This window comes from Anolis sagrei, chromosome Y (assembly GCF_037176765.1).
Source record: "Anolis sagrei isolate rAnoSag1 chromosome Y, rAnoSag1.mat, whole genome shotgun sequence".
Classification (NCBI taxonomy): Eukaryota; Metazoa; Chordata; class Lepidosauria; order Squamata; family Dactyloidae; genus Anolis; species Anolis sagrei.
The window spans coordinates 76,871,749-76,898,599 of NC_090035.1; the positions used below are offsets into that span (position 1 = coordinate 76,871,749).

The 26,851-nt window shown below is 44.7% G+C and overlaps 2 protein-coding genes across 2 annotated transcripts in view; both read right to left on the reverse strand.

Moving 5' to 3' along the window:
• LOC137095724 (prostacyclin receptor-like) overlaps positions 1–6,280 on the reverse strand; it is a 40,670-nt gene extending 34,390 nt beyond the window's left edge. The window contains exon 1 of the mRNA XM_067462531.1: positions 3,816–6,280. Within this exon, the coding sequence (XP_067318632.1) occupies positions 3,816–4,673 (858 nt within the window). The 5' untranslated portion in view covers positions 4,674–6,280. The remainder of the gene's footprint in view (positions 1–3,815) is intronic.
• A 16,586-nt stretch (positions 6,281–22,866) lies between these two features.
• On the reverse strand, positions 22,867–23,796 carry LOC137095716 (guanine nucleotide-binding protein G(I)/G(S)/G(O) subunit gamma-8). Its single transcript, XM_067462518.1, has 2 exons — positions 23,563–23,796; positions 22,867–23,390 (listed from the first exon to the last, which is right to left on the reverse strand). Exons 1-2 carry the CDS (start codon positions 23,644–23,646, stop codon positions 23,262–23,264), a joined length of 213 nt encoding a protein of 70 aa, XP_067318619.1. The 5' UTR covers positions 23,647–23,796; the 3' UTR covers positions 22,867–23,261.
• Between the last annotated feature and the right edge of the window lie 3,055 nt (positions 23,797–26,851).

Genomic DNA, 26,851 nt, shown 5'->3' on the forward strand with positions numbered 1-26,851 from the left:
GACGCCCAAAGGTCATCCAGTTCAACCCCATTCTGCTAGGCAGAAAGACGCCATCCGATCCCTCCCGACAGATGGCCATCCATGCAAGGAAGGAGAGGATGGGAATTAGGAAAAGGAAGTGATCAGGGTTCATCATGGAATCCTAGAGTCGGAATGGACCCCAAAGATCATCCAGTTCAACCCCATTCTGCTAGGCAGAAAGACATCATCTGATCCCTCCCGACAGACGGCCATCCATGGAAGGAAGGAGAGGATGGGAATTAGGAAAAGGAAGTAATCAGGGTTCATCATGGAATCCTAGAGTCGGAAAAGACGCCCAAAGGTCATCCAGTTCAACCCCATTTTGCTAGGCAGAAAGACATCATCTGATCCCTCCCAACAGATGGCCATCCATGGAAGGAAGGAGAGGATGGGAATTAGGAAAAGGAAGTGATCAGGGTTCATTGTAGAATCCTAGAGTCGGAAAAGACCCCAAAGGTCATCCAACCCCATTCTGCTAGGCAGAAAGACACCATCCGATCCCTCCCGACAGATGGCCATCCATGGAAGGAAGGGAGAGGATGGGCATTAGGAAAAGGAAGTGATCAGGGTTCATTGTAGAATCCTAGAGTCGGAAAAGACCCCAAAGGTCATCCAACCCCATTCTGCTAGGCAGAAAGACACCATCCGATCCCTCCCGACAGATGGCCATCCATGGAAGGAAGGAGAGGATGGGAATTAGGAAAAGGAATTGATCAGGGTTCATTGTAGAATCCTAGAGTCGGAAAGGACCCCAAAGGTCATCCAGTTCTACCCCATTCTGCTAGGCAGAAAGACACCATCTGATCCCTCCCGACAGATGGCCATCCATGCAAGGAAGGAGAGGATGGGAATTAGGAAAAGGAAGTGATCAGGGTTCATCATGGAATCCTAGAGTCAGAAAAGACGCCCAAGGTAATCCAGTTCAACCCCATTCTGCTAGGCAGAAAGACACCATCTGATCCCTCCCGACAGATGGCCATCCATGCAAGGAAGGAGAGGATGGGAATTAGGAAAAGGAAGTGATCAGGGTTCATCATGGAATCCTAGAGTTCAAAAGGACCCCAAAGGTCATCCAGTTCAACCCCATTCTGCTAGGCAGAAAGACACCATCTGATCCCTCCCGACAGATGGCCATCCATGGAAGGAAGGAGAGGATGGGAATTAGGAAAAGGAAGTGATCAGGGTTCATCATGGAATCCTACAGTTCGAAAGGACCCCAAAGGTCATCCAGTTCAACCCCATTCTGCTAGGCAGAAAGACACCATCTGATCCCTCCCGACAGATGGCCATCCATGGAAGGAAGGGAGAGGATGGGCATTAGGAAAAGGAAGTGATCGGGGTTCATCATGTAATCTTAGAGTTTGAAAGGACCCCAAAGGTCATCCAGTTCAACCCCATTCTGCTAGGCAGAAAGACATCATCTGATCCCTCCCGACAGATGACCATCCACCCTCTCCAGAGAATGAGGCTCCACCATAGAAAGGACTGATGATTGTTTGGGACCTTCCACACTTAGGCTGGGAGTAATGGGACATGAAATCACAACTGGAGCTTTCTGAAGCCGAAGCTGGAGAATTATTACACTATGCAACAAATTTGAGTGTGTGTGTGTGTGCATATCTATATCTATATAAATAAAAATGTAATATTCATTTGTGGGATTGACATAACTCAAAAACCACTGGGTGAATTGAGACCAAACTTGACCGCAAGACACCTAACAGTCCAACGAGTGACCATCACTCATAAAAACACTGAAAAACACAGCAGAAGAGACTTTAAATGCAAAAAAATGCATTACAATGCATGCGCAAACCCACATATATATACAAACACACGTATATACACATATACATGTGTATATACACATATACATGTGTATATACACATATATACACACACAAAACACATATACACAGACTGGACCACAGCAATGCGTGGCAGGGGACGACTTGTGTGTGTGTGTGTGTGTGTATAAAAGAAAATGCTCTGTTCCTGGTTTGAAAGCATTTTTTTCCTGTTTAATTGTGCATTCCTTACTTTGAAACTAGATGTTCTACTCCAGGGACTTCCCTTTTGTAGCTGCCACAAACTATGTTAAATTAGTTGAGACTCAATGGTATTGCAGGATGCCCCTCCCACAAAAACAAAGTTTCTGCATTACAATGCATGCGCAAAACCACATATATATACAAACACACGTATATACTTTCCCCATGTTCAATGTATTGTCGAAAACCTTCATGGCCGGAAGCACTGGGTTGTTGTGAGTTTTCCAGGCTGTCTGGCCATGTTCCAGAAGCATTCTCTCCTGATGTTTCGCCCGCATCTATGGCAGGCATAGTCAGAGATTGTGAGTATATAATCATCTGGTTTTTATGTATTTATTGGTTTGCTCTGTACATGAAAGACCAGTGACCTAAGCCAGGTAGGAGCAAACTTTGGGCCTCCAGGTGTTATTAATTGTGGGAATTGAAGTCCAAAACACCTGGAGGGCCAAAGTTGGCCCGTACCTGCTCTAGCTCCTCTTCGGCTTCTTGAAGCAGCACTCTGACAATGCTCAGAGGCAAATTAAATTTTCATTTGCTTGCTTTCCCCAACCCAAGATACCCAGCAATAGTGTCATTGTCAGCTTTTAGCCCACTTTGTCCACTGTAACCTTTCCATTTGCCTTGAGTCCAAAGCTCCTTGGGTCAGCGGAATGACTCTGCCCATGCTCAGGGTCACTCCGAGACCATAGATTGCATTGTGGCATGCAACAGAAGTCCTAATGAGAGTTTTAGCCAGCTCACTTGTCGCCACCAAAGAGTCTTATCAACCAAAGTAATATTTCCTTGCTTATTATTGCCTTGATTGCAAAATTCATTGGGTCAGCAGAATGACTCTGCACATGCTCAGAGGCACTGCAAGGCCATAGATTGCATTGTGGCATGCAGCAGAAGTCCTAATGAGAGTTTTGTTGCCATCACAGAGCCTTATCAACCAAAGTAATATTTCCTTGCTTATTATTGCCTCAATTGCAGAGTTCCTTGGGTCAGCAGAACGACTCTGCACATGCTCAGAGGCACTGCAAGGCCATAGATTGCATTGTGGCATGCAACAGAAGTCCTAATGAGAGTTTTAGCCAGCTCACTTGTCACCACCAAAGAACCTTATCAACAAAAGTAATATTTCCTTGCTTATTGTTGCCGTGATTGCAGAGCTCCTTGAGTCGGCAGAATGACTCTGCACATGCTCAGAGGCACTGCAAGACCATAGATTGCATTGTGGCATGCAGCAGAGTCCTAATGAGAGTTTTAGCCAGCTCACTTGTCACCACCAAAGAACCTTATCAACAAAAGTAATATTTCCTTGCTTATTATTGCCTTGATTGCAGAGCTCCTTGAGTCGGCAGAATGACTCTGCACATGCTCAGAGGCACTGCAAGACCATAGATTGCATGGTGGCATGCAGCAGAGTTCTAATGAGAGTTTTAGCCAGCTCACTTGTTGCCACCAAAGAGTCTTATCAACCAAAGTAATATTTCCTTGCTTATTATTGCCTTGATTGCAAAATTCATTGGGTCAGCAGAATGACTCTGCACATGCTCAGAGGCACTGCAAGACCATAGATTGCATTGTGGCATGCAGCAGAGGTCCTAATGAGAGTTTGTCACCACCAAAGAATGACTCATACCTGGTCTAAGTGCTGAATAAACTAAAACCATCTTACCCCCGTTCTTAACTAGGAGTCGGATGTTTGCAACTCGAGGATGGCCTGTAATACGTTTTCGGAGCGGAGTGCGCAGAACTTACCGTGAGCGGCAAAGAGCAGATGACGAAGATGACGGTCATGAGTGCCAGCAAGATGAGGTGGTCCACCTCCTCCTCCCCACGGCTGAACCAGCTCTTGCGCCGGCGTTGTGCCACGTTTACGGAGCCACGCCGGCGGGCCTTCTGCTTGCGGTACATCTGGCAGAGGCTGGTGATGACCAAGGCGTTGCAGAGGAAGATGACCAAGATGAGGATGGCCATGAGGGTGGCGTAGGAGAGCGAGAAGGCCGCATGGCCCGTGGCCTTGTCCACGTCCATTTGGACGAAGCACCAGGTCCCTGGGCAATATTGCTTGTACTTCCCGACTCCTAGGAAAGGCAGGCTGCAGAAGAAGGCGCTGAAGGCGTAGATGGCCGGCAAGGAGAGCTTCATCCAGCGCCGGATGTTGTGCTGGGAGTAGAAGTAGGGGTAGCTGAGGGCCAGGCAGCGCTCCACCGCCATCGCGCATAGGATGAGCATCGCTGCCTGGCTGAAGTACATCATGGAGAAGGCAAAGAGGTCACACAACCAGCTGCCACGCGCCACCATGCCCACCAAAGTGGCGTTGCGGGAGTAGGCGACAAAGACGATGGGGCTGACCACACATGTGCCCAGTAGATCGGTGACGGCGAGGCCAGTGACCAGGATACAGAAGGAGGAGGTCTTGGTGCGCAGCTCCTTGCGGTGGATGCCCAGGATGGCCAAGGCGGCCACATTGCCCACCACGCCGGCCGCAAACATAAAAGAGCTCACCACTGGGTTGCCATCCTGGTGCAGCTGGGTCATGTTGCTGCAGTCCTTGGATAGCGAGGGCGAGATAGGCGCCGTTGTGAGGGCCTGAGCGGGGTCCAGAGGGTGCATTGGCACAAAGGAGGGTGAAGGGTCAACGCTTTGGTCCTCGGGCAGCCGATAACAAAGAGACGGCAAGGTAAAAGGACTGGGAGCCAGGTTCCTCTCTTTGGCACAATGGAGAGGCCTGGAAGCAGCTCTGGAAACAGTTCACTGAGGACTAGTAACTTAGCTCTGTTCACTGATGCCACAATGGAGAGACCTGGAAGCAGTTCCGGAAACAGATCACTGAGGACTAGTAACTTAGCTCTGTTCACTGATGCCACAATGGAGAGACCTGGAAGCAGCTCCGGAAACAGATCACTGAGGACTAGTAACTTAGCTCTGTTCACTGAGGGCACAATGGAGAGACCTGGAAGCAGCTCCGGAAACAGATCACTGAGGACTAGTAACTTAGCTCTGTTCACTGAGGGCACAATGGAGAGACCTGGAAGCAGCTCCGGAAACAGATCACTGAGGACTAGTAACTTAGCTCTGTTCACTGAGGGCACAATGGAGAGACCTGGAAGCAGCTCCGGAAACAGATCACTGAGGATAGTAACTTAGCTCTGTTTACTGAGGGCACAATGGAGAAGCCAGGAAGCAGTTCCGGAAACAGATCACTGAGGACTAGTAACTTAGCTCTGTTCACTGATGCCACAATGGAGAGACCTGGAAGCAGCTCCGGAAACAGATCACTGAGGACTAGTAACTTAGCTCTGTTCACTGAGGGCACAATGGAGAGACCTGGAAGCAGCTCCGGAAACAGATCACTGAGGACTAGTAACTTAGCTCTGTTCACTGAGGGCACAATGGAGAGACCTGGAAGCAGCTCCGGAAACAGATCACTGAGGACTAGTAACTTAGCTCTGTTCACTGAGGGCACAATGGAGAGACCTGGAAGCAGCTCCGGAAACAGATCACTGAGGACTAGTAACTTAGCTCTGTTCACTGAGGGCACAATGGAGAGGACTGGAAGCAGCTCCAGAAACAGATCACTGAGGACTAGTAACTTAGCTCTGTTCACTGAGGGCACAATGGAGAGACCTGGAAGCAGCTCCGGAAACAGATCACTGAGGATAGTAACTTAGCTCTGTTTACTGAGGGCACAATGGAGAAGCCAGGAAGCAGTTCCGGAAACAGATCACTGAGGACTAGTAACTTAGCTCTGTTCACTGATGCCACAATGGAGAGACCTGGAAGCAGCTCCGGAAACAGATCACTGAGGACTAGTAACTTAGAACTGAAAATCTCAACTTGGAGAGGAACCAATCCAGCTGGGGATAGGATGGCAACTCCTTGCCAAGTTACATTTGTAATTCTAAGTTGCTTTCCTTTTGTGCTGACCTTTGAGGTGCTTCTTCCAAAGAAGAAGGTGTCCAGGCCCCTAAAAAACAAAACTGAGGACTAGCAACTTAGCATTTTAAAAATCTCAACTCGGAAAGGAATCAATCCAGCTGAGATACGATGGCAACTCCTGGCCAAGTTACATTTGTAATGCTAAGTTGCCTTTTCTTTGTGCTGATCTTTGTGCTTCTTCTTCCAAGGAAGAATGCATCCAGTCCCTGAAAGAACAACACTGAGGACTAGCAACTTAGAATTAAAAATTGAGACTTGGGAAGGAGTCACTCCAATTGCAATAGGATGAAGAACTAAGAGCCGCCTAACCTTTGAGCATCCTCTTCCAAAGAGGAACGTGTCCAGGCCACTAAAGGACTACGCTGAGGACTAGCGACTTAGAATTACAAATCAAAGTTTGGGAAGGTGACGCTCCGACTGGGATAGGATGAAAAAACAAAAGTCTTCTAACCTTTGAGCCTCTTTTTCCAAGGAGCAAGGTATCCAGGCACCAACAACAGTGAGGACTAGCAACTTAGATTTTAAAAAGCTCAGCTTGGGAAGGAGTCGCTCCAATTGAAATAGGATGAAGAACCAAGAGCCGCCTAACCTTTGAGCATCCTCTTCCAAAGAGGAACGTGTCCAGGCCCCTAAAAAGCAACACTGAGGACTAGCAACTTAGAATTAAAAGTCTAAGCTTGGGAAGATGCTCCAACTGGGATAGGATAAAAAAAGCAAAGGCCTTCTAACCTTTGAGCTTCTTCTTCCAAGGAGGAAGATGTCCAGGCACCAACAACAGTGAGGACTAGCAACTTAGAATTTAATAAAGCTCTGTTTGGGAAGGAGTCACTTTGAATTAAGGCTCCTAAAGAACAACACTGAGGACTAGCAACTTAGAATTAAAAATCGAGGCTTGGGAAGGAGTTGCTCCAATTGGAATAGGATGAAGAAGCAAACGCCTTCTAACCTTTGAGCATCCTCTTCCAAAGGGGAACGTGTCCAGGCTCCTAAAGAACAACGCTGAGGACTAGCAACTTAGAATTAAGGCTCCTAAAGAACAACACTGAGGACTAGCAACTTAGAATTAAGGCTCCTAAAGAACAACACTGAGGACTAGCAACTTAGAATTAAGGCTCCTAAAGAACAACACTGAGGACTAGCAACTTAGAATTAAAAATCGAGACTTGGAAAGGAGTCGTTCCAATTGGAATAGGATGAAGAAGCAAACGCCTTCTAACCTTTGAGCATCCTCTTCCAAAGAGGAACGTGTCCAGGCCCCTTTTTCCCAAGGAGGAAGGCGTCCAGGCACCAACAACACTGAGGACTAGCAACTTAGAATTAAAAATCTCAGCTTTGGAAGAAATCACTCCAATTGGGATAGGATGAAGAAGCCAAGGCCTTCTAACCTTTGGGCCCCTTCTTCCAGCTCTTCCAGCTCTTCACCAATCCAGGCTTGTCATCAATTCCCAAAAGTTGCCAAATCCATCAAAAGGGAGACCAAGGCTTGTCCTGTCCCAACGGCACAATGGAGAGCCTTGGAAGTATGCGGCACCTAACGAACAACGCTGAGGACTAGCAACTTTAGAATTTACAAATTGGCAAGGAGTTGATCCAGTTGATGGAGGTGCAAAAAAACCTTCTCCCGAATCCAAAAGCAAAGCAGAACTCGGTCCAGGCGCCTATCCCTTCGTGGCCAGGAATTTCCAGATGTTGCCACCAACTCCAGCCGAAGAGAGACCTGTCTTGACCTGGCTGCTTCTTTCCTCTTCGGTGAGGCTGAGCGTGTGAGCTGTCAGGAGCACCCGGGCAGCCCTTTTCAACTCGGAGAGGCGGGTCCAAAGGACGATGGGCCAGGCCAGGGGTGGGACTTGGCACATGCACCCATCTAGAACCAGCCTCACAGATGTCAATGCCGCTGTTTCCCTTTTTTATTTTTCTTTCTTTCTCTCAGCCAGACTCCCACGCTCTTTCCTTTCCTCACTCTCCAAAAATACTTGCAGGCCAGACAAGAAAGCAGGGCCAAGGAGCATCTGGTTGGGGGATTCTGGGCTTGATAGTCTGACTTTCCCATGCTCTGACTCACTCCTTACGCAGTCTCTCCGATGCTCACCAGACCCAATGCACACAAGGTGCATCATGCTTTGGCTGATGTCAGCGTTGCGGTGTTGCAATCCATCTTAGCAGTTCCCCAAAGAGAAGGACGAGGAAACCCTTGCTTGGCTCATGCTCAGCGTTGGGAAACGTAGCGCCGGATGAGTAAGAGGGCCAAAGGTTGCCCCTTTGGGAAAGGTTGCCCCTTTGGGAGAGTGATGACAAGCAACAACACAAAGCTCTCTTTGGGTGCATCTACACCAGGCATGCGCAAACTTGGGCCCTCCAGGTGTTTTGGACTCCAACTCCCACCATTCCTAACAGCCGGTAGGCTGTTAGGAATGGTGGGAGTTGGAGTCCAAAACACCTGGAGGGCCCAAGTTTGCCCATGCCTGATCTACACTGTTGTTATTGTTGTTCCTCTATGTTTTTGTTTTTGAAGCAGGGATATCATATAGCGCATTTTGCCCTAGTTTTTCAGTGGGTTGAACCGCTGAGCTGCTGAACTTGCTGACCGAAAGATCGGCAGTTCGAATCCGGGGTGTTGGGTGAGTTCCTGCTGTTAGCCGCATCTTCTGCCAACCCACCAGTTCGAAAACATGCAAATATGAGTAGGTCAATAGGTACCACTCCGGCAGGAACATAATGGCGTTCCATGGAGTCATACTGGCCACATGACCTTGGAGGTGTCTATGGACAACGCCGGCTCTTCAGCTTAGAAATGGAGATGACCACCACCCCCAGAGTCGGACACAACTGGACTTAATGTCAGGGGAAAACCTTTACCTACTATATGCATCAACTCAACCTACTATTTTTATTATCAACTAGCTGTACCCGCCATGCGTTGCTGTGGTCAATCTTCCCTCCCTATTTCTTTCCTTCTTCCTTTCTCTTCCTTCCTTCCTTCCCTTTTTTTCTTTCCTTCTCTCCTTCCTTCCTTCCCTCTTTCCTTCTCTCCCTCTTTCCTTCCTTCCTTCCTTCCTTCTTTTCCTTTTCTCTTTCTTTCTCTCCTTCCTTCCTTCTCTCCCTCCTTCCTTCCTCCCTCCCTCCTTCCTTCTCTCCTTCCTTCCTTCCTTCCTCCCTTCTTTCCTTCTCTCCTTCCTCCCTCCCTCCCTCCCTCACTCCTTCCTTCCTTCCCTCCCTCTTTCCTTCCCTCCCTCCCTCCTTCCTTCCCTTTTTTTCTTTCCTTCTCTCCTTCCTTCCTTCTCTCCCTTTTTCCTTCTTTCCTTCCTTCCTTCCTTCCTTCCTTCCTTCCCTTTTTTCTTTCTTTCTCTCCTTCCTTCTCTCCCTTCTTCCTTCCTCCCTCCCTCCTTCTTTCCTTCCTTCCTTCCTTCCTTCCTTAATTCTCTCCTTCCTTCCTTCCTTCCTTCCTTGTCACCTTCCTTCTCTCTCTCCCTCCTTCCTTCCTTCCTTCCTTCCTTCCTTCTTTTCCTTTTCTCTTTCTTTCTCTCCTTCCTTCCTTCCTTCCTTCCTTCCTTCCTTCTCTCCCTCCTTCCTTCCTCCCTCCCTCCTTCCTTCTCTCCTTCCTTCCTTCCTTCCTTCCTTCCTCCCTTCTTTCCTTCTCTCCTTCCTCCCTCCCTCCCTCCCTCGCTCCTTCCTTCCCTCCCTCTTTCCTTCCCTCCCTCCCTCCCTCCCTCCCTCCCTCCTTCCTTCCCCTTTTTTCTTTCCTTCTCTCCTTCCTTCCTTCTCTCCTTCCTTCTCTCCCTTTTTCCTTCCTTCCTTCCTTCCTTCCTTCCTTCCTTCCTTCCTTCCTTCCCTTTTTTCTTTCTTTCTCTCCTTCCTTCTCTCCCTTCTTCCTTCCTCCCTCCCTCCTTCTTTCCTTCCTTCCTTCCTTCCTTCCTTCCTTCCTTCCTTCCTTCCTTAATTCTCTCCTTCCTTTCTTCCTTCCTTCTTTCCTTCCTTCCTTGTCACCTTCCTTCTCTCCCTCCTTCCTTCCTTCCTTCCTTCCTTCCGTCCCTTTTTTTCTTTCCTTCTCTCCTTCCTTCTCTCACATATATATACACCGACATATATACACCCAAAAAACACATATACGCACACTGGGCCACAGTGTGTCTCTATGTCTGTGTGTGTCTGTGTGTGTATATGTCATGTAGCTGGGAAGAATAAGGAGGGAGGACTTCTCACTGACTATTATTGGGCTAATTGTAGAATTTTGCCCATTTCCATAAGGCTAAAGAGTCAGTGGCACACGTGAACGTATGCATTGCATAATACAGATGTGATGAATAGAAAAGGCATCTGGTTTGATTGATTGTATAGGAAAGGGACACATTGCACCCTCTTCTGGACAACTTGAAGAATGGACCCCAATTTCAGAATACAAGGTGGAGGAGCATCATGCATTTGGCATCATGCATGTTGTAACTTGGGGAAGCAGCAGCCCTCTTTGGCAGAGAAGGCTAAAGACCTTGCAGAACTACAACTCCCGGGACCCCATAGCTTTGAGCCATCACAGTTAAAGTGTAGATATACCCAAAGATGTACCTAAATCTTGGTCAAGGATTCCTTGGACAGAGCATCAGGTGGGCAAATGCCTCCTGAGATAAGCCGGAGCTTAATTGCTTTGCCCTTTCCAAGGCATTTAGCTTCCTGCTGAGCATTTTGTCTTAGTGGAGCATATTAATTATTCAACACCTTTATAATCCTTTTCCGGAAGCCATTTGTCGCCTTAATGCAAGATGCCGCCTTACTTTCCTTGAGGCTTGTGTAATATTTCTTTGTTTATGTATTTACGACATTTATATGCCGCCCTTCTCACCCCGAAGGGGACTCAGAGCGACTTACTGTCCAAGGAGAGAAATGGCAAAATGACAGTTAGAACCGTTGGTCTCAGCAGCTAGCCAAAGGCAGCAGTTAATCGGAACTCTGGCTCCTGGCACACTCAGCCAATCAGTTGCTGCCACATGCCTCTCCAGTTAACCCACCATATCATAATACTAATACTAATATTAATGCAGCCAGCACTATCTCTTCACTGTCCATGAAGAGAAATGGCAAAATGACAGTTAGAACCGTTGGTCTCAGCAGCTAGCCAGAGGCAGCAGTTAATCGGAACTCTGGCTCCTGGCACACTCAGCCAATCAGCTGCTGCCACATGCCTCTCCAGTCAACCCACCATATCATAATACTAATACTAATATTAATGCGGCCCTGAAGGCAAGTATTATTTTGTATTAAAATAGTCCTTTTAAATTGTCTTTAAAATAAGCCGCATGCCTTAAAATGACCAGCCTTTAAGATAGTTGGCAGCCAGTACTATCTCTTCACTGTCCAAGGAGAGAAATGGCAAAATGACAGTTAGAACCGTTGGTCTCAGCAGCTAGCCAGAGGCAGCAGCAGTTGGTCTCAGCAGCTAGCCAGAGGCAGCAGCTAATTTGGACTCTGGCTCCTGGCACACTCAGCCAATCAGCTGTTGCCACATGCCTCTCCAGTCAACCAACCATATCATAATACTAATACTAATATTAATGCTGCCCTGAAGACAAGTATTATATTGCATTAAAATAGTCCTTTTAAATTGTCTTTAAAATAAACCGCATGCCTTAAAATGATCAGCCTTTAAGATAGTTGGCAGCCAGCACGATCTCTTCGTTGTCCAAGGAGAGAAATGGCAAAATGACAGTTAGAACCGTTGGTCTCAGCAGCTAGCCAGAGGCAGCAGCTAATCAGAACTCTGGCTTCTGACACACTCAGCCAATCAGCTGCTGCCACATGCCTCTCCAGTCAAACTACCATATCAAAATACTAATATTAATGCTGCCCTGAAGACAAGTATTATATTGTATTAAAATAGTCCTTTGAAATTGCCTTTAAAATAAGCCGCATGCCTTAAAATGATCAGCCTTTAAGATAGTTGGCAGCCAACACTATCTCTTCGCTGTCCAAGGAGAGAAATGGCAAAATGACAGTTAGAACCGTTGGTCTCAGCAGCTAGCCAGAGGCAGCGGCTAATCAGAACTCTGGCTCCTGGCACACTCAGCCAATCAGCTGCTGCCACATGCCTCTCCAGTCAACCCTCCATATCATAATACTAATACTAATATTAATGCTGCCCTGAAGACAAGTATTATATTGCATTAAAATAGTCCTTTGAAATTGTCTTTAAAATAAGCCTCATGCCTTAAAATGATCAGCCTTTAAGATAGTTGGCAGCCAGAACGATCTCTTCGCTGTCCAAGGAGAGAAATGGCAAAATGACAGTTAGAACCGTTGGTCTCAGCAGCTAGCCAAAGGCAGCAGTTAATTGGAACTCTGGCTCCTGGCACACTCAGCCAATCAGCTGCTGCCACATGCCTCTCCAGTCAACCCACCATATCATAATACTAATATTAATGCTACCCCGAAGACAAGGACGTGGAACAATGGCTTCAATCTACAAGAAAGGAGATTCCACCTGAACATGAGGAAGAACTTCCTGACTGTGAGAGCTGTTCAGCAGTGGAACTCTCTGCTCCAGATTGTGGTGGAGGCTCCTTCTTTGGAGGCTTTTAAGCAGAGGCTGGATGGCCATCTGTCAGGGGTGCTTTGATTGCAATTTTCCTGCTTCTTGGCAAAATGGGGTTGGACTGGATGGCCCACAAGGTCACTGTTTAGCAGTGGAACTCTCTGCTCTAGAGTGTGGTATAGACTCCTTCTTTGGAGGCTTTTAAACAGAGGCTGGATGGCAATCTGCTTTGATGCAATTTTCCTGCTTCATAGCAAAATGGAGTTGGACTGTATGGCCCACAAGGTCATTGTTCAGCAGTGGAACTCTCTGCCTGAGTGTGGTGGAGACTCCTTTTTTGAAGGCATTTAAACAGAGGCTGGATGGCCATCTGTCAGGGGTGCTTTGAATGTGATTTTCCTGCTTCTTGGCAAAATGGGGTTGGACTGGATGGCCCACAAGGTCTCTTCCAAGTCTAGGATTCAATTATTCTAATACTAATAGTAATAATAATAGTGTCGCAATTCTATTTTATTGGCATTTTTATCCTTGCAAGACTTTTTGTAAAACAGGTTTGGCCCAAAAGCAAAGCCAATATTCTGGTTTTATTTCTTAGCAGGGTTGAGCTCCTGCTGTTAGCCCCAGCTTCTGCCAACCTACTAGTTCGAAAACATCCAAATGTGAGTAGATCAATAGGTACCGCTCCAGAGGGAAGGTAACAGTGCTCCATGCAGTCATGCTGGCCACATGACCTTGGAGGTGTCTATGGAAAACGCCGGCTCTTTGGTTTAGAAATGGAGATGAGCACCACCCCCCAAAGTCGGACACGACTGGACTTAACGTAAGGGGAATACCTTTACCTTACCTAATGATAATATCAATGCCAAGCAGAGCTGTGGATGTGTGTTTTCCTTGCCCAAATTGACCACGATCTGTGCTGTGCTACACGGGTTATCCAGCTAGTCTATCCTTAATATTTGGAATAGGCAGATGATGATGAGAGTATTGATGATGATGATCATGATGATGATGATGATGATGATGATGATGATCATGATGATGATGATGATGGTGATTATAATGATAATAATGGTTTTGTGTGAGTGTGTGTCAGAAGCGACTTGAGAAACTGCAAGTCGCTTCTGGTGTGAGAGAATTGGCCGTCTGCAAGGACATTGCCCAGGGGATGTTTGGTGTGTTACCATTCTGTGGGAGGCTTCTCTCATGTTCCTGCATGAGAAGCTGGAGCTGACAGATGGGAGCTCATCCTGCTCCCCGATTTAACCAAAGGCTCCATTATAATGGTGACTGTGATGGTGATAATTATAATGATGGCCATGATGATGGTGGTGATAATGATGATGGTGGTGATGATGACATGATTATGGTGATTGTTATGTTGATAATAATGGTGATGATGATTATTATAATTAGGATCATGGTGATGGTGATTATAATTATGATAATAATGGTAACGATGATTATTATAATTATAATGGTGATTCTGATTCTGATTCTGATTATTATTATTATTATTATGGTGATAATAATGGTGATTATGATGATTATAATTATGATAATGGTGATAATAATGGTGATGATTATTATAATTTTAATATCGGTGATAATAATGGTGATTATGATTATTATAATTATGATAATGGTGATAGTAATGGTGATGATGATTATTATAATTATGATAATGGTGATGGTGATGATTATAATTATGATAATGGTGATAATAATTGTGACGATGATTATTATAATAATGATAATAGTGATGATAATTATTATAATTATGGTAATAGTAATAATCATGGGGACGATGATTATTATAATTATGATAATGATGATAATAATGGTGATTATTATTATTATTATTATTATGGTGATAATACTGGTGAAAATGATTATTACAATTACGATAATGGTGATGATTATTATTATTATTATGATAATGGTGATAATAATAGGGACGATGATTATTATAATTATGATAATGGTGATAATACTGGTGATGATGATTATTATAATGATGATAATAGTGATGGTGATTATGATTATTATGATAATGGTGATGGTGATGATGTTTATTATAATTATGATAATGGTGATAATGATGGTGATGATGATGAAGAATTTGATTATAATGATAATGATGATTATGTTGATGATGGTAATAATGATAGTAATGACTATGGTGATGATGACAACAATGGTGATGGTGATGATAATGATGATAGTGATGATTTCTCACAACTGAGGCCAGATCGGAGACCCTTTCTACACTGCCATATAAAATCCAGATTATCTCATTTGAACTGGATTATATGGCAGTGTAGACTCAGATAATCCAGTTCAAAGCAGATAATGTGGATTATCTGCATGAATAATCTGGATTATATGGCAGTGTAGAATGGGCTTGAGTTGGCACCTCCATTCAGCACACTCCCTTCAATGAAAAACCAATGTGATCAATAGGAGCGACCAATAAAGGATAAATCATCTTAGACATAGAGCCATCCAGGGCCAACTATTCTTTGACGGATGGCCCTTCTCTTGCCAACGGCATGCTTGGCACAGCCTGCCCATTATTACCCCAGCCGTGTAGTTTATCCAATCTGCCTTATCCATCCCTTAACATATTAGGAAAGGATCGACTTATTATGGGAAGGGAAGCCGATGCTTGTGGAACGGCTGTGAGGCCTGCAGTCCTTCTCCATCGCAATGCTTAGACAGCTCTCCATGGCTCCGGATCCAAACACACAGCACAGGATGGCGAAGATATACAGTTCGACAACATGTTGTTTTCCCTTCCTGGCAATATGGAGCTCCTGCACTTTCCATTGTCTGATTGAAGGATTACATGCCACATCAATGGTCTTTCCTTGGAAAGGCTGTTTGCCCATTAGCCATTTAGATCTATGCTCTACCGACCTCTTCTGGCTGAATTTGGTATTACATTTTCCCCATTTTTTTATTGGTCATTTCTATATTATAATTTATTTAAAATTATTATATTGTAGCCAAGGGAGTATGCAATTTCTGAATAGCGGTGCAATCTCCAATCTGGTCTCAACTGCATCACAAATTATCATCATCATCATCATCATCATCATAGAATCATAGAGTTGGAAGAGATCTCATGGGCCATCCAGTCCAACCCCATTCTGCCAAGAAGCAGGAATATTGCATTCAAATCACCCCTGACAGATGGCCATCCAGCCTCTGTTTAAAAGCCTCCAAAGAAGGAGCCTCCACCACACTCCGGGGCAGAGAGTTCCACTGCTGAACAGCTCTCACAGTCAGGAAGTTCTTCCTAATGTTCAGATGGAATCTACTTTCTTGTAGTTTCATCATCATCATCATCACCACCATCATCACCATGACCATCATCATCATCATCATCATCATCATCATCATCTCCCCCTCTCTTCTGTCTTGGTCAGGCCACTTTACCTGGAATCCCACTGTGTCCAATTCTGGGCACCGCAATTCAAAGGAGATGTTGACAAGCTGGAATGTGTCCGGAGGAGGGCGACGAAAATGATCAAGGGTCTGGAGAACAAGCCCTATGAGGAGCGGTTTAAAGAGCTGGGCATTTTTAGCCTTCAGAAGAGAAGGTTAATGGGAGACATGATAGCCATGTATAAATATGTGAGAGGAAGCCACAGGGAGGAGGGAGCAAGCTTGTTTTCTGCTGCCCTGGAGACTAGGACACAAGGGAACAATGGCTTCAAGCTACAAGAAAGGAGATTCCACCTGAACGAGGAAGAACTTCCTCACTGTGGGAGCTGTTCAGCAGTGGAACTCTCTGCCCTGGAGTATGGTGGAGGCTCCTTCTTTGGAGGCTTTGAAACAGAGGCAGGATTGCCATCTGTCGGGGGTGCTTTGAATGCAATTTTCCTGCTTCTTGGCAAAATGGGGTTATATTGGATGGCCCATGAGGTCTCTATGAAATTCAAAAACAAAGCCCTATGAGGAGTGGCTTAAAGAGCTGGACATGTTTAGCCTGCAGAAGAGAAGGCTGAGAAGAAACATGGTGAGGGCCATGTATAAATATGTGAAGGGAAATCACAGGGAGGAGGGAGCACGCTTGTTTTCTGCTGCCCTGGAGACTAGGACGCAAAGGAACAATGGCTTCAAGTGACAGGAAAGGATATTCCATCTGAAGATGAGGAAGAACTTCCTGACTGTAAGAGCTGTTCAGCATTGGAACTCTCTGCTCCGATGTGTAGTGGAGGCTCCTTCTTTGGAGGCTTTGAAACAGAGGCTGGATGGCCATCTGTTGGGGGTGCTTTGAAGGAGATTTTCCTGCTTCTTGGCAGAATGGGGTTGGACTGGATGGCACACAAGGTCAATGTTCAGCAGTGGAACTCTCTGCTCCGGAGTGGGGTGGAGGCTCCTTCTTTGGAGGCTTTGAAACAGAGACAGGATGGCCATCTGCTGGGGGTGCTTTGAGAGCAATTTTCCTGCTTCTTGGCAAAATGAGGTTGAACTGGATGGCCCACAAGGTCACTGTTCAGCACTGGAACTCTCTGCTCCGGAGTGGGGTGGAGGCTCCTTCTTTGGAGGCTTTTAAACAAAGGCTGGATGGCCATCTGTTGGGGGTGCTTTGAAGGAGATTTTCCTGCTTCTTGGCAGAATGGGGTTGAACTGGATGGCCCACAAGATCACTGTTCAGCAGTGGAACTCTCTGCTCCGGAGTGGGGTGGAGGCTCCTTCTTTGGAGGCTTTTAAACAGAGGCTGGCCATCTGTTGGGGGTGCTTTGAAGGACATTTTCCTGCTTCTTGGCAGAATGGGGTTGGACTGGATGGCCCACAAGGTCACTGTTCAGCAGTGGAACTCTCTGCTCCAGAGTGGGGTGGAGGCTCCTTCTTTGGAGGCTTTGAAACAGAGGCTGGATGGCCATCTGTTGGGGGTGCTTTGAGTGCAATTTTCCTGCTTCTTGGCAGAATGGGGTTGAACTGGATGGCCTACAAGGTCACTGTTCAGCAGTGGAACTCTCTGCTCTGGAGTGGGGTGAAGACTCCTTCTTTGGAGGCTTTTAAACAGAGGTTGGATGGCCATCTGTTGGGGGTGCTTTGAAGGAGATTATCCTGCTTCTTGGCAGAATGGGGTTGGACTGGATGGCCCATAAGGTCACTGTTCAGCAGTGGAACTCTCTGCTCTGGAGTGGGGTGGAGGCTCCTTCGTTGGAGGCTTTTAAACAGAGGAGAGGACCTGAGGTTGTTAGGAATTGTGGAAGTTGTAAATGCAGTCGTAATGTTTGCCGTGCTAGAGGATCCCCGCTCAAATGACCCAAAACCTAAACGAAATCAAAGCAATGGCGTCCAAACATTGCCGCTTTAATGACCGTTAAGTAAATAAAGAGGGTCATTAGGATAATCCGAGATTACAAGCTTCATAGCAAAGAAAAAAGGAAGGTCAGAGATGGCAAAAGACGCCAGAAAATGCAATTAACAGAAAGAGGTTTTCAATTTAAACGTCAATTATTGGCTCGGTTGGGTTGAGCGCAATGGCCCATCATTAGCCATTCCGATGAATAGTTATATTCTGAGCAAATTGTGTGTTTTTTTTCTTCCAGATCTGATCTTTGAGTTGGCAGCTAATGAAACCTTTGCAAACTACGAATCCCAGGATTCTGTGCCATTGAGCCATGACAGTTAAAGCAGTTTCAAACTGCATCAATTCTACAGTGTAGATGCACCTCCAAGCAGCTCATACTTCCTCATGCATAACCTTTACCAGGAGGTATGGGGGCAAATGCCTTTTTGTGACATTGGATCCAGCTATTAGAACTTGCCAAAAGCCATATTGTATACATAAGCCATACTATATACATACATACATACATACATACATACGTACATACATATTACGGCTTTCGGATTGCAATTCCGAAAGCCGGATTGCTAGGGAATTATGGGAACTGATAGCCATAGAGACACAGAGATAGATAGATAGATAGATAGATAGATAGATAGATAGATAGATAGATAGATGTCCCTGCATCAGGAGCTGGAGCTGACAGAGGGAGCTCAACCCGTTCTTCCTGGATTCAAATCCTTGACCTAATGGCCATAGAGAGACAGAGATCGATCGATCGATCGATAAATAGATAGATAGATAGATAAATGTCCCTGCATCAGGAACTGCAGCTAACAGAGGGAGCTCAACCCACTCTCCCCGGATTCAAATCACTGACCTATTGGTCAGCAGTCCTACCAGCACAAAGGTTTAACCCATTGCGCTTCTGGAACATGGCCATACAGCCCAGAAAACCTACCGCAAACCAAAGTGCAAATGGCTTCTGGTGTGAGAGAATTGGCCATCTGCAAGGACGTTGCCCAGGGGATGGCCGGATGTTTGATGTTTGACCATCCTTATGGGAGGCTTCAATCATGTCCCCGCATCGGGAGCTGGAGCTGACAGAGGGAGCTCAACCCGCTCTCCCCGGATTCAAACCGCTGACCTGTTGGTCAGCAGTCCTGCCAGCACAAAGGTTTAACCCATTGCGCCGCTGTGGACTCCATATATAAATAGGTGATGCAGGTAGATAGGTAGGTAGAGAGAGATAGAGAGAGAGATGAGATAGATAGATAGCTAGATAGCTAGCTAGCTAGCTAGGTAGGTAGGTAGGTAGGTAGGTAGGTAGGTAGGTAGAGATAGAAAAATGAGATAGGTAGGTAGGTAGGTAGGTAGATAGATAGATAGATAGATAGATAGATAGATACAAGTTAAGAAGCATTTGTTTGATTTGTTGAAGAGTTAACCAATAATAAAGAACTTTGTTAAGCTTTTAAGCTTCTAAAGACTTTGTATAAGAAAACCCATAGGGCCTCTCATCCGAGGCACCCCGGCTTCCTGCTGGGCACAAAGAGCACGTCCTGTTCAAAAGCCAATTGCTATAGGCCCAGTGTGCGACAGCACATTTACCTATATCTATCTATATAGTAATTTTTGCATATTTTAATATGTATTTTATAGAAATATGCTTTATATAGTAATTTTTGCATATTTTAATATGTATTTTATAGAAATATGCTTTAATATGTGTATTCTATGTAGTATTTTTAAATGATTGTGTGTTTCGATTTGTGTTTTACCAATGTTGCAACCTGCCTCGAGCCGTGAGGAGAGGCAGATGAGAATTATAATAATAATAATAATAATAATTATTATTATTATTATTATTATTATATTTGGCTTTTGGCAAGCCCTAAAAGCTGGGTCCAATGTCACAATAAAGGAATTTCCACTCTGTTTTATGGCCTTTGGGCCGCAATTCCCAGGAGGCTTGCTTGGGAATTATGGGAACGAAGAGAAGTTTCTCTGAGCTCTGCCGGTTTGTAAGCCAAAGCTGCGGAAGAGATTTTCCCTTTTTGCTGAATGGCTTCCATCTGCTTGGATGATTCATGCACATTCTTTCCCATCTCGCTCACCATTCTGCAAATAATAATGATTTTCTTCCCCTTGTTACCGGCTGACCTCCTGCCCCTCTTGATGTTGCCGAGGAGGAGCGAGTGTGTCTGAGGAATTGGCTGCCGGTTTAGTCTAGACTCCATCTCCAAAGCCTCCAGAGTGCATTGCAAAACGTACAATATATATTTCCCAAGCTGTGGTCCAATTCACCTCTTCATGATATCCCTTCCATCTGAAGAATGATGTGTTGCTTGACATCGGAGGACACCAGACCAAAGAGAGACCTTTCCCCCTGAATTTGGATTTGGAGACATCCGCCGGCATATTTTCTCTCACAAAATTAATCTTGGATTTCAAGGTGACGTGAACCAGACAGAAGAGCGTGGGAGAGCCAGGCTGGGACACTTTTCCTTACTTTGGGAACTTTTTAGAAAGTTTTTGGGAACTTCTTGGAAAGTTTTCGGAAACGTTTTTGAAAACTTTTTGGCAACTTTTCAGAAAGTTTTAAGAAACTTTGCGGAAAGTTTTCAGGAACTTTATGGAAAGTTTTCAGGAACTTTATGGAAACTTTTCAGAATTGTTTTGGAAACTTTTCAGAAAAAAATTGGAAACTTTACAGAAAGTTTTCTGGAACTTTGGGGAAAGTTTTCGGTAACTTTTTGAAACCCTTTTGGAAACTTTTCGGAAAGCTTTGAGCAACTTTGCAGAATGTTTTCAGGAACTTTTTGGAAAGTTTTCAGTAACTTTTTGAAAACCATTTGGAAACTTTTGAGAAAGCTTTGAGCAACTTTGCAGAAAATCTTCAGGAACTTTGGGCAAGTTTTCGGTAACTTTTTGAAAACCATTTGGAAACTTTTCAGAAAGCTTTGAGCAATTTTGCAGAATGTTTTCAGGAACTTTTGGGAAAGTTTTCAGTAACTTTTGAAAACCTTTTGGAAACTTTTCGGAAAACTTTGAGCAACTTTGCAGAAAATTTTCAGGAACTTTTTGTAAAGTTTTCGGTAACTTTTTGAAAACCTTTTGGAAAGTTTTCAGAAAACTTTGAGCAACTTTGCAGAAAGTTTTCAGGAACTTTTGGGAAAGTTTTCGGTAACTTTTTGAAACTCTTTCAGGAACTTTTCAGAAAGCTTTGAGCAACTTTGCAGAAAGTTTTCAGGAACTTTTGGGAACGTTTTTGGTAACTTTTTGAAACCCTTTTGGAAACTTTTCGGAAAGCTTTGAGCAACTTTGCAGAAAGTTTTCAGTAACTTTTCGAAACCCTTTTGGAAACTTTTCAGAAAGCTTTGAGCAACTTTGCAGAAAGTTTTCAGGAATGTTTGGGAAAGTTTTCAGTAACTTTTTGAAACTCTTTTAGAAACTTTTGGAAAGCTTTGAACAACTTTGCAGAAAAATTTTCAGGAACTTTTTGGAAACGTTTTTGGTAACTTTTCAAAAGCTATTTGGAAACTTTTCAGAAAGCTTTGAGCAACTTTGCAGAAAGTTTTCAGGAACTTTTTGGAAACATTTTGGAAACTTTTCAAAAACTATTTGGAAACTTCAGAAACTTTTTGAAAACTTTTCAGAAACTTTTTGGAAACTTTTCAGTAACTTTAATCAGCCCAAAATATTGCAGCCAAGCAACTGAGTTGAAACCAACAATAACAAACATAAAACTGGCTACCATTTTTGGGCAAAACCCCCAAAGTCTGTCTACAATTATGTCACCTGGAGGGCATCAATTTTGCAGAATAAACACAGTTTGACACCACCATCATACTAGAGAATGAATCCACTTGAAATCTGGTTTCTGCCTCCTGCAGAATTTTGGGGTTTGTAGTAAGGTTGTTAAAAGCTCCTCCCTAAACTATAAACCCCAGAATTCTGCAGGAAGCAGCAACCAGATTTAAAGTGGATTCATTCTCTAGTGTGATGAGGACCTTAAACTGTTTTTGCTCAATGCTATGGGATCCTTGGAGTTGCCGTCTGATGAGGAACCATTTGGCAGAGAAGGATAAAGATCTTGTAAAACTACAACTCCCATTATTCCATAGGATGAAGCCATCGCAATGCAAGTGGATTCAAACTTCTGTGTGTCTCTCTCAAAGATGACGATTTCGGTTAAAGACCCAGACGGAGCCAGCAATGAAATTACTGGCTTGATGATCAAGGAAAAAATGTCAAATTAGCATCTGGTTAATTGGATCTTGCAGAACAAATCATAGGCTAATTTCAGCAAGCTGTCATTTGCTCGTTGTTGGGAAAGAGAAATATAATCTGATCCTCCTCGGAGTCACAAAGAGGTGAATGCCTTCCGCACCTGAAATTTTTTGGCAGTTTCCCATTAAAGGACTAGCCAGGGCTGACCCTGCTTAGCATCCGAGATCACATGAAATCCTTTAGAATATGTAATTTTAATGTTGAATTTTAAACTCCATGTTACAGAGTGTTTTGAAACGATTATGTGTTTGTTTATGTTTTAGTAATGCTGTGACCTGCCTCGAACCATGAGGAGAGGCAGGCAAAAAAAAAATGTTGCTATTTATTATTATTATTGTTATTATTATTGTTTTACTGACACAAAAGCACAGTATGTCACAGCAAACGAGAGATATATGCTGGGTTTCGTATCACAAAATCACAAGTCGAACACTTCCCAAGAGTTTAGAACTGTGTGATGTATTATTATTATTATTATTATTATTATTATTATTGTCAAAGGCTTTCATTGCCGGAATCACTGGGTTGTTGTAGGTTTTTTCGGGCTATATGGCCATGGTCTAGAGGCATTCTCTCCTGACGTTTCGCCTGCATCTATGGCAAGCATTCTCAGAGATATATAGATATATCCTCAGAGATATATAAGGGTTTATATATCCTCACAGATATATAAACCCCTTTTTCCCAGTTCCAACAGACCTCACTACCTCTGAGGATGCTTGCCATAGATACAGGCGAAACATCAGGAGAGAATGCCACTAGAACATGGCCATATAGTCCCAAAAAACCCACAACAACCCATTATTATTATTATTATGGCCAAGTCTGGTAACTTATTTATTTCTGCCATCTGAGATTGTGTATTCTGTACAATCGTGTATCTTCTGAGTTTTGGTAAACAGATGGGAATCACAAGATGGACAACATGAGAGAAAGGATACACAGGCTAAAATATCCGAAAGTACTAACTATAGATATTGCATAAGAACAGTAAAGTATACACAAACAAACATACATGCGTACATACATATACTTTCCCCTCCTATTTAATCCTAGGGTTTCTACTCCACTTTATGCTTCATCCCAATGATGTCTTCGAAAAAGGACAGATTTTGGAAGCCTTCCTCCCCGATATTTGGGTTTACAGCACAATACAAAAGAGGCGCTTCTCCCGAAACGGGTTCTCCGAAGACGGGACGGGGGTCACCAGGGGGTCTTCCTTGCCATGGGCTTCACAATACGCCAAGAGATCAGCTGCTGCTTTGGATACCTGGCGGAGAAGAAGAGTTTCCAAAGAATCAGCCTCGCAGCTGGACTACTGCATTGTGATGCTTGCGGGGCGGCCCTTGGCAACTGTTTGCTTGCCCTTTGACAAGCTAGATGACCCAAGTGTGGCTTTTATGTTCATGCATGCCCACCTGTGAGTCGTTTGGAAGGCTTACCTTCATGCGATCGATGTTCACTTCTAACTTGAGCTGCTCCACCGTCTTACGGGCTTCGGCGATCTTGGCCATGTTGTTGGACATGATGGTCGGTCAACCCAACTGGCTTGGCCTTACTGTTGATGGAATGATGGAGAGACCAGGAGGTAGTGAACATATTGATATTTATATCTATCTACCAGTCACTCTTGTTGCCACGAGGCAACGGTGTAGTAACGGTGAGGCCGTGGACCATTTTTGTTCTTGCAGACCACTGGTGGTCCATGGATCACAGGTTGGGAACCACTGATCTATAGCTCTGTGTGTGTGTGTGTGTGTGTGTGTGTGTGTACAGGCACTCCCCAAGGTACGAACAAGATAGGTTCTGTAGGTTTGTTCTTTCCATCACTTCCTATTGTCTCACCCTTGTTCTTAACTATGAGTCGTGTGTAAGTCAGATGTTTGTAACTTGGGGACTGCCTATATATGATAATCGCAAGCCTATTGACAGAGAGACAAAGGAATATACAGATAGATATAGAAAGTACATGCATGTTTAAATATGTGTGTGTGGGTTTCTGTGTGTATGTAAATGTATGTGTGAGTATATGTGTATGTGTGTATATATGTGTGTGTGTGTGAATAGATAGATAGAGATATCAAAGACCAACAATCCTACTGATGGAGACACAAAGCATTCAACTAACATGACCATCAATATAGATAGATATGTAGATATAATAATAATATAATTTAGATAATAATATAGATACAGATGGTGGATAGATGTACATATGTGTGTGTGTGTGTGTGTGTGTATATATACATATGAGGTCAACACAAATCTACATATGGAGAGGCAAAGATGTCAATGAATACAACCATGTGTGTGTGTGTGTGTGTGAAGACAACCATCTATTTATATACCTAGATAAATAGATATATACATATAATAAATGGTAGATCGATGTACATATATATGTGTGTGTGTGTGTCAATGAATACAACCGTGTGTGTGTATGTATAAGATATAGGTGGTAGATGGACGTGCGCATATATGAGACCAACACAAGCCTACTGATGAAAACACAAAGGAATCAATGAAGACAACCATGTATTTATATACCTAGCTAGCTAGCTAGCTAGCTAGATAGATAGATAGACAGACAGACAGACATATAGATGACAGATGGATGTGTGCATATATTATTGTCAATAATAACAACAACAATAGGCCCTACTTTCCTCTGTTACACAAGACTCAGGCCCCTTCTGCACTGCCATATCAAATCCAGATCATCTGCTTTGAACTGGATTATATGGCAGTGTAGACTCTTATAATCCAGTTCAAAGCAGATCATGTGGATGATTGGATTTGATAATCTGGATTATATAGAATTATATAGAATCATAGAGTTGGAAGAGAACTCATGGGCCATTCAGTCCAACCCCCTGCAAAGAATTGCATTCAAAGCACCCCTGACAGATGGCCATCCAGCCTCTGTTTAAAAGCCTCCAAAGAAGGAGCCTCCACCACACTCCGGGGCAGAGAGTTCCACTGCTGAACGGCCTCACACAGTCAGGAGGTTCTTCCTTGTGTTCACATGGAATCTCCTTTCCATATGGCAACGTAGACATGCACATTAAAGACATTTAGCTAATGTGAATTGCTAGGTCCTTCAGTACGCCTCTGTGATCAACTGGGCTGGGTCAAAACTTGGTTTTTTTATTAAATCCTTTGGGGCATAATATACTCCTCTAAGAATGGCCCTGTCTTAATTGACAATTTGTCAGTTTTCCATTGGGAATCATTGAAGTTGTTGGCCATAAAAGGAAACCTTATGGCACGGCACACACGGCGCAGCAGCGGGAAGCCGTGGCACGGTGCCACGATCCAAGAGGAACAGAGACCAGTGGGGGGCAACAAGCGCCGCTAATTATCCCACTGCTTTCCTCTTCCTCTCTTGGCTCCTGGCCCTCGTCAGACAGGTTCAAAGCCCTGGGCTAATTGCACCGCCACCCCCTGCAAGGCCAAAGGAAAGGTTACGGCCAAGGATGAAAGCCTACCCAGCAGCAAGAGGGCTCCACTGGGGGGTCTTTGGTGATGGAGAGCAAGCTGGCTTCAAGGGAGGATCATCATTAGGACTGAGATTGCATGCCACAACCCAATCTATGGCCTCACAGTGCCTCTGAGCATGTGCAGAGTCATTTTCTGCCCAATCCACCATCAATGATGGGCAAAGAGGATGAAAGCCTACCAAGCAGTAAGAGGGCTCCACTGGGGGGTCTTTGGTGATGGACAGCAAGCTGGCTGCAAGGGGTGATCATCATTAGGACCGATATTGCATGCCGTAACCCAATCTATGGCCTCACCGTGCCTCTGAGCATGTGCAGAGTCATTTTTTCAGCACCCCAAGGATTTCCACAATCAGTGATAGGTAAAGTGCAGCATGAGGGGTCTTGGGCAGGGAAAGCCACGAGCTAAAAGGGAGAATTCTCACTATGTTGCACACCGCAACCCAATCTATGCTCCCTGAGCATGTGCAGAGTCATTTTCTGCACCCCAACCCACCATCAATGATGCGCAAAGAGGATGAAAGCCTACCAAGCAGCAAAAGGGCTGCAAGGGAGGATCATCATTAGGACTGAGTTTGCACGCTGCAATCCAATGTATGGCCTCACAGTGCCTCTGAGCATGAGGGGTCTTGGCCAGGGAAAGCCACGGGCTAAAAGGGAGAACTCGCACTATGTTGCACACCGCAACCCAATCTATGCTCCCTGAGCATGTGCAGAGTCATTTTCTGCACCTCAACCCACCATCAATGATGGGCAAAGAGGATGAAAGCCTACTGAGCAGCAAGAGGGCTCCACTGGGGGGTCTTTGGTGATGGACAGCAAGCTGGTTGCAAGGGAGGATCATCATAAGGACTGAGTTTGCATGCTGCAATCCAATGTATGGCCTCACAGTGCCTCTGAGCATGTGCAGAGTCATTTTTCCTGCACCCCAAAGATCTCTACAATCAATGATAGGCAAAGAGCAGCAACAGGGGTCTTGGGCAGGGAAAGCCACGGGCTAAAAGGGAGAACTCTCACTATGTTGCACACCGCAACCCAATCTATGCTCCCTGAGCATGTGCAGAGTCATTTTCTGCCCAACCCACCATCAATGATGGGCAAAGAGGATGAAAGCCTACCGAGCAGCAAGAGGGCTCCACTGGGGTGTCTTTGGTGATGTCCGGCAAGCTGGCTTCAAGGGAGGATCATCATTAGGACTGAGATTGCATGCCGCAACCCAATGTATGGCCTCACA